At 42.5% G+C, this 8,225-nt stretch overlaps 1 protein-coding gene across 6 annotated transcripts in view; it reads left to right on the plus strand.

Annotated features, from left to right (window-relative positions):
- GI (gigantea protein (GI)) overlaps positions 1-7,947 on the plus strand; it is a 29,582-nt gene extending 21,635 nt beyond the window's left edge. For 2 of the 6 annotated variants that reach the window (XM_087668577.1, XM_087668576.1), the window contains exons 12-15: positions 440-502; positions 2,494-2,715; positions 2,862-2,945; positions 7,323-7,947. In XM_087668577.1, coding sequence (XP_087524703.1) covers positions 440-502; positions 2,494-2,715; positions 2,862-2,945; positions 7,323-7,616 — 663 coding nt within the window. In that variant the 3' untranslated portion in view covers positions 7,617-7,947. Of the gene's footprint in view, positions 1-439; positions 503-2,493; positions 2,716-2,861; positions 2,946-3,190; positions 7,284-7,322 lie in introns of those variants that run through there. The other 4 variants (XM_087668583.1, XM_087668578.1, XM_087668580.1 and 1 more) reach the window with 3 other exon arrangements.
- Positions 7,948-8,225: the final 278 nt, after the last annotated feature.

Genomic DNA, 8,225 nt, shown 5'->3' on the forward strand with positions numbered 1-8,225 from the left:
TTCATTAAAGGGGAGCGGCTCTAGAGAGTTTTTGTGTCCCACATTCAAAACCCTAATTTGGGAGAATCCTTTTGCATCTATAAATAGATAGGCTGCCCACCATTCAACCCCGTCCTTGTCTTGCAAGTATTAGTGATCAACCCTCTTCCACTAGCTGTCCAGCCCCCAATGACTACTGCTATGTGTTCTATAGCTATTGCCCAGGCTCCCACTATTGCTCATGATTAGTTGCGATCATCTTCAAGCAGTTACATTGCTACCTTAACCAGTTCCAGCTGTAGAGAATGCTGCATTCTGGTTTCCAACCTATTGCCCTTCCATTTGTAGCATTGGTTTGATTTGTATTTGCATCTACAACAGTTTGTTTTGTGATTTTAGCGCTTTTCTTTATCAATCTCTACTCGGATTGGTGGTTACTGTGCTCGGGATTTGTTTCTAGATGACGACACACATCGACACCTCCCTTAGCCCACTCCCACGAGAGCGAGTGGCTGTTGGACAGGTTTGCCCTTGACTATCTTGTGCATTCTTTTCTTCATTTACAGCATTCATTTATTCACTCTAGAGTTCTCTCTTATCTTTGTTTGTGTTTGTATTTTTGCATTTTGGATTTGCGTTTATTGCATATTTGATATTTTTTAAGTTATGAGGTTTTCCATCATTGGAGGCAACGAGGAGGCATTATGGACTCAATGAGGAAGATGACACTTCACCTTCACCTTTACTTTCTTCTCCTTTTATTGACTTTATGATAGATTAGGAGTTCGAGGAATCATGCGCAACAAGTATAGTTCAACTTACCTCCCTCCTATAGCTTTGCTACTACATTTGGACCAGTTGCTACCTCTCTCATCAAGGAGGATATACAATATTTTGGATGATTGCAAGCCATCTTCTTCATCTCAACTAGGCCTAATGTTAGGTTTGTATAACCCTTTTGAGTTATGTGAATCAAAACCTCTTATTTCTCCTTTTGGTGTGCAGTATCCGGGCAATTTTCAGTATGTCAATTTTAATTGAGGAGACTCTAGACGCAAACATACATGTATTGATTTCGGTCTCTCTTGTAGGGTTTTTGTATTTCCATTTAGGGCTAATATGGAAGTTTGTGTCGGTCCTTCCCTAGGCTGGAAAGATAGATTGCACACCATTCCTTTGTGGTTTCATCTTCCTAGGAGATTTGCTCCTCCACCAACATGGAGGCTTCCCCTCTTGAGGCAAATTGTGTAGCATCTCTTTTGATGCTATCGTGTTGGTGACTTCTATCTTGCTCTTCTAGTCAAGGTGCGTCATCCTTTCATTGTTCTTGGCTCTGCATAAAGATGGACATTAGGTTCCTCTTCCTCCTTTGGCATCGATATCCATGGTTAAGTGGGGATTCCTATCCTTTCTTGTTATTCTACATGTTTTGACATTTGTCCTTGACATTAGCCTCCTTGCCCTATTGTACCTCTCCTTTGCTTTGCATGATCATCATCATCATCTTTGTAAAAGAGTGGTGGCAAGTAAACAATCTCCCCATGAGGGACACTGTCCAAGTGGTACCTACCACATGCGCTTTCTCATCATGTAGCATTACTCTGTGCATCTCATTGTGTAGAGCACCCCTGAGGGGAGCACAAGTTCTTTCCACCAATGGTTCTTTCACCACCTTACCACCATGCCTACATACTTCTTCTCCCTTCTTGTCTTTGACACCCTCGAGTAGTTGAGATAGCTTGTCTGTTTTGTGATGTGTTGGATCTAACCATCCCTTTTCATTTTTACCCCCTGGGGCACAGTTTCTTAATAAGCCATATCGTCTCCACCAAAAACAAAAAGTTCAATGTGGTTCCATTTGGCTTTGTAGGTCTTGGTAGGCCACTAGGCAATTGACAAGTACACCCTTTGCCCGAGGCCTTGGCCTCTGTCGGTTGATCACTTGGCCTCCCTTAGTAAGATAACCATTGCCTTTGTAGTCTTGATAGGCCATTGGATAGCCGACGTGCACCCTTTGTCCGATAGCGTGATTGTTGTAGGGTGGATGCCTTGGGCTAAAAAATAGGCTTGAGCTTCTCTTACAGTTCCTTTCTAGTTTTAGTTTTGGGCTTGAGAGGTAGTGTTGAGCTAACACAATAAGGTCTTGGTTCTTGGATCGAGCCAGAGCCTTCCGAATCTCTAATCTTCTCCAATACAACTCAGGAAAACCCCATTTATTGTAAGGTAGCTATCATGGTAGAGGGGTGCAAAGATGTTTTATGTTTTTGTTGTATTTACATGAGGGATTTGAAATATTTATGTATATGGGGTTGATTTGTAGATTGAGTAGATCCATTTTATACCAGTCCATTCAATTGTAACACATATTCTTGAATTCATAAATGGTACATGCAAGGTAATTTTAACAAGAGTCTAAGGTTTTAAGTTTTGATCACATGAAATAATCTGTAAATGGACTACACACATTTGGATTAAGGATATTGATTCCTGCCTGCCATCCAATTTGTACCACAGGCTGAAAGAGATCTACAACCATTAGGTTATGATGGTAATGCACAAGAGTTTCAACTTGGGTGGAGGGTAAATAAGCGCATATTATGTCTTTTGACTGAGCTTTTGCGGCTTCATAGTATACCAGAGGTTTTGAAGGAAGTTGCCAAACTTCCAACGATTTTGGAGAGGGCAACTGATGGAATGGCCGTTGATGGTGAAGCTTGCACAATGACTCAATTAGAGGTAAACGTTTTTGAAATACTCCCATATAGACTGGAAGCACTACAATGAGAGACTTTGTTCAATGGAAAATGGTAGTCACGAATGCATAAATCATGTTAGTGGTTCTTACCCGACTGGGTGCTAAGACTCTTTTGATGGTGTTTCAGTTGCTAGAGGCTGCTTCTTTTGCAACACAAGTGTTGCTATCGTATGACAGCTCTGCTGTAAAATCCTTGGCAAGACTTCTAAAGGTAAATGATCGGCAATGTTGATCCTCTTCTGAATATATTGCATTGTTTTCTTAATTAAGCTGCTAAAAGTATGGTAGTTATATCAATGAACTTGTGATGTTTTTAAAAGTACCTGTCACAAGATACACATGTACACCAACTAGTGGAAAACAGAAGATTGATGGACCTCAGCCTAGGCTTCAGAGGGTTTGAAGCCCAGCAGAGCTTAAGGGTACTCCTTGTTAATTGGGGTTTTCTTGTTACAGGATTTCTCCACATGATGATCCTCTCTCCAGGAGGCAAAATAATGATAAAGTAATTGTAAATGGCAACGGCCCTAGGCTGGCCCCTCCAAAACCTCATATGACAGGTGTGGGAAAGGGAGAAGTCACATGGATGGCCTGTAATATCTCCTCTTTTCTAATGAGGAAAAGACCTAGCTCTCGAATACAGATAAGGTGTCTCACCATTTTCAATTCCCCTTCGACCCTCTTGGACTTGTGGAGTTTACCTTGGTGGCCCAAGGAGTGAATGCAAGCTAAGCGACTATAATAGTATCTGTTGGAGCAGTCCTGTGCTGCAGAATTGTTCGCTTGCATCTCGCCTCGTGACATCTTTAAGCAATTATGCTGCTGATCTGATTTCCCATCCTTTGCTTGTTTCTGGTTCTGACTATGAGAAGTCTGGAGTGGTAATGGAAGTCATGAAATGCTTCGATGTTTTGACTGCCATGCAACTAGGATGGTCCATGTGTTTAAGTAGATGACTAGTATCATCTCCCCACTTCTGATCTTGAAAAATGCTGGCAGTAATCATGATCTCTCATGAGGCATTCAGCAAATTAGGACATTTGGGTGTGTTCATTTTCAGGTTTATTAGGGTCTTTTAATCCCTTCTGGGCTGCCTCTGTGAGCCCAGCCTTACTTTGTATGTCTTGTACATCTCCAACACCCTTACTGACATGGTTCATGCACCATGCTGATAATCTGCTACTGTAAATCAGCTTTGCTATTAAGATGGATTTATTGATTGTCTTATGTCCTTTTGCACCCGTGCTTATTATTCCCACACAATTTCTGTTGTCATTCTGGCATGGTATCAAGCACCAAGTCGAGAGCTTGGTGGGATAGAGATGACATGTTTTAGGAGTCCAATTGCTGTGAGCTTGGGGCAGGTAGCAAGCTGAGCAGCAGTTTCTGTTGAGCTAAAATATGCATTACTTGCTGATTAGCCTCTTAAACAGCCCCAATACACACTAAAAATGCTCTTTTAGAGTAAAACCCTAAAACGGGGAGCGGTTCGAGAGAGTTCAATGGAAACCCTAAAACGGGGAGCGGTTCGAGAAAGTTTAGTGGAAACCCTAATTTTTGGGGCGCCCTTCCACATCTATAAATAGACAGGCTGCCCCCATTCAGCAATCATCCTTGTTTGCAGGTTACACCAGCCCACACACCCTCTGCTGCTGTTGGCGCCCAGTTTCCAGCTTGCAGCCCGCCTCCATCTGCTGTCCAACCATCATCGACTGCAGCCACATCATCTTCAGCCTGTCCATTGCTGTAGGCGACAGCTCTCAGCTGCTGGCGACGGCTCCAAACTGTCCCAGACTGCTGTTCAGCCTGCTGTCCATCATCTCCAGGGTCAGCCAGCCTGCGTTTTCAGCATTGCAGGCCTGACACTCTCAGACACTATTTCAGCCTGCTGTTTACAGCAGATTGTGCACAGTTTCCAACCCCCGATTGGTGGTACACTGCTGCGTTTACCAGTTTCCAGCCTCCAGACTGCTGCGTTTTGGTGACCAGCCTGTTGCCATTCACTATTCAGCACTCCTACACTCCGACTGGTGGTCCCAAACTTGGGATTCGTCTTCAGTGGACGTCACACTCCGACATTGCTATGCCCTTGAGCACACTGTACACTCTTACATTCATTTACAGCATTCATTCACTTCAGAGTCGTGTTCTCTCTCTCCCTTCTTCTGTTTGTGTTTGAGTTTTGAGTTTTGCGTTTAGGGTTTGAGTTTTGAGTTTTGCGTTTAGGGTTTGAGTTTTGCCCTCTATGTATGTGTCTGTGTCTTTGTGTTTCTGTCGTGGTTGTACACTCTGTGTGTCCTCAGTGCAAACCCTAGCAATTTTCTTAATAATTTCTTCCCATGTTTCAGCCACATACATCTAGTTACTTGACCAATGTAAGAGTCTAGAAGATTTCCAGCAGCTGTGCTTCATTCTGCCCAACACAAAGCCCTAAAGCTCCTCCCAGCATCTACTGCTAGTGGACAGCTCAACCAAGGTAGCATGCACCAAGAGAAGTATAAGTAAATTTATAAATGTGTATGTATGTGTGTGCATGGGAATGTGTGTTATGTCGTTGCACATTGTACTAGCTACTGCTTTAACTGCCACGTGATTAGATATCTATATTGCCAAACATACACATGGCACTCACTATTTGGTTGCTAGCAAGAGTTAAAGGGTTAGTACTACCTTAGTTACAACCTACACAAATCTTCGTCTAACTCCATGTACCCTTTTTGTATAGGTGGCTTTAATGAAGAGAAACAAACATGCAAACACATGTAAAAAAAGTAGAATTTTAAAGCTAGAAATGAAAGGTGAAAACTAAAAGTATGCCAACCAAAACTGGAATCAAGGGTGGATAAAGTTCTTCAGGGGCTCCCTCCCTAAGCAACAAAACTCTAAAAGAAAAAAAAACCTCCAAGAACAAAACCACTCTCTAAAATGTGTTTTGACATTTCCAAAACATATATGCTTCACAGTTTATGTTTCAGGATCCAAAATGCCGTTTTGGGCAAATGTGTTGTAGAGGGATACAATGAGGTAAATGAGGGAACCTGCCATGGAACTGCAAGTACAACTACTCGATGATAATTTTTGTGTGTATGCAGATATAAATTAACCACTCGTTGACAAAGTAAAAGGGGACTATGCTTACACAATGCAAGGGTTTCACTTGGGAGGGAACCTACTCTTTTAGGTTTTCATCACTTCCAAGGGCCCTATTTCACATATACCTAACCCTAGTGCATTGGAAATGCAAGGGATAATGTAAGGTGTCTAGCAAATGGGATGCAAAATGCATTGTTGAGGGGATTTATTCATTTGTACAAGCACTTATTTTACAAAATATATATTTTCAATTGGACTACAAAAAAATATTGAATTCTAGAAAGAACCAATAGAATGAAACCTCCCCCTCTCACTGTTGAAAGGTGGAACCACACCTCACCCAATCATGTTGATGCTAAAGGGGGAAAGAGAAGCATCTGATGAAGAAGAATGAAATACATGTTGCAGCTAGATCATAGTAACAAGGAATGGCCGTCCCAAGGCCCCAGAATGCGGGAACGCCGTCCCAAACAGATGGGCCGAATGGGGAATGCCAAAATGGGACGGGGATGTCCCCTATCCCATCCCCAACAGCTGTCCCCCCGTCCCGGCCGTCCCCTACCCTGTCCCCTTGTCACGTCCCCTATCAGGGGACGTTTTTGACCTTTTTTTTTGGGGAGTGGGTGTCTTTTAGGGGGTGGTTTTTTTGTATGTTCTTTGGTAGTATACATTCACCCACACACACAGTAACATGGCATTGGTTTTGAGGATAGGGATGGGAATAGGAACGGGCCCACAAGGACAAGAATAATAAATTGCAATTTGCCATCCCCTGTTACCATGAGAGGGGGCTCTAACATGGGAATGGGATTGGGATGGGAAGCTACAAAATGGACATCCCCTATTACTATGCCCACATACCCATCCACCACATCACATGCATACATTTTCAAATGCTATTTATGTATGCCGTTCCCTCCCGTTTCACCCCTCGTCCCCGTTCCTTGCTTTTAGCCGTCCCCCGTCCCCAAACCTGTCCCTGTCTCCGTTCCCGCTCCCCATTCCATGTTACTATGAGCTAGATACCTATGAGATTGATGACTTTCACATAGTAGTCCCAAGCATAGTTGCCAAGAAGCCCATTTCATAAGGTTAGGAAACTCATTTCATACCTAGGCGTTTCATAAACATATGAAACACCTACTTTTGAGCTTCATTCTTTTTTTAATCTCAAATGAAACCCGTTTCTTACATTTTATGAAACTCGTATGAAAATCTATGAAACCCGGTTCATACCTTCCGTTTCAAAAACCCTTGGCAACTATGGTCCCATGGAAGGCTGTAACTAGTGTTGGGAGGGAAAGCCTCCATCTTGGTCAAGAATGTGAAGCTCAACCAAAGAATGTATAAGAATAAATTGGACAATTTATTTTGGGCTGTTCCTATGTAATGACTGCTATTAGTGCAAAATTAAACAATTGTGTGTTTGTGTGTCTGAGAGAGAGAGAGAGAGAGAGAGAGAGAGAGAGAGAGAGAGATCCCTTCTTAATTGCAGGTACGCCTTCCAGCAGTGGTCAGTTGCTTGTCTCATAACAGTGCGCATGTTAGGGCACTTAGTATGGGGCTTCTACAGAATGATTCATATTCAAAGTTTGCGAGCTTTGAACATGACAGCAAAGATGGGAAGGATGGAGCCAACCAGTGGACACAAGCTCTGGAGCAATGCCTGGTACAGGAGATTGAAAGTAGGCAAAAAATGGGTATGCCTATCTCCACACTTATAGATGCAGCCACTACCTTGGTCCCTACTAGCCCAGATGCTCCCTCCACTGATGCTGTAAAAAGTTAGGGCTGACACTTCATTAACACTGGATCATTGTTGTTGGTCAAGACCCATGGGTGTTTGGGTGCTTCTAAGACCCAATCTCAGCAATAAAGTTTGCTGGGATGGTACACCTATTCACAGGTTTTGTGGGTTTCAGGTGTTTTTTGTTATCCTGTCAGCATAGGTTTTCTTGTTAGGACACACATAGCGATGCCTCAGCTCTTGAAGAGGGAACTCGTCTCATCTGAACAGAAGTCAGAGTATACAAATGGGCATTTTGTCCATCTTTTGTAACTTTTAACCTTATTTGGTTGATAAAGTGGCAGCTTAGGCCCTCCATCATGGCCTGCATTGACATTAATTTACAACCCTTATACACACATCAGGTGAAGAGCATTGCAATTTTTACTAAGAACGCTAATCATTTACAAGCAGTATATATCCTTTCTTAGTGAAGATGCACAATTTTGAGAGATCTCACAGCAAATATAATTTCTAATTATAAGAAATTTTAATTGGAGATGCAAAAGAAAATCACCCAAGGGACTTTTCCATGTAAACATTATTGTATCGAAAGAAAAGGGTCCCATTTTACTTGTGCCCTAACAAATCTCATAACCTTGCAGAACACTG

The sequence above is a fragment of the Lygodium microphyllum genome, chromosome 26, assembly GCF_053477565.2.
Source record: "Lygodium microphyllum isolate KBCC chromosome 26, Lygodium_microphyllum_v1.1.10, whole genome shotgun sequence".
Classification (NCBI taxonomy): domain Eukaryota; kingdom Viridiplantae; phylum Streptophyta; class Polypodiopsida; order Schizaeales; family Lygodiaceae; genus Lygodium; species Lygodium microphyllum.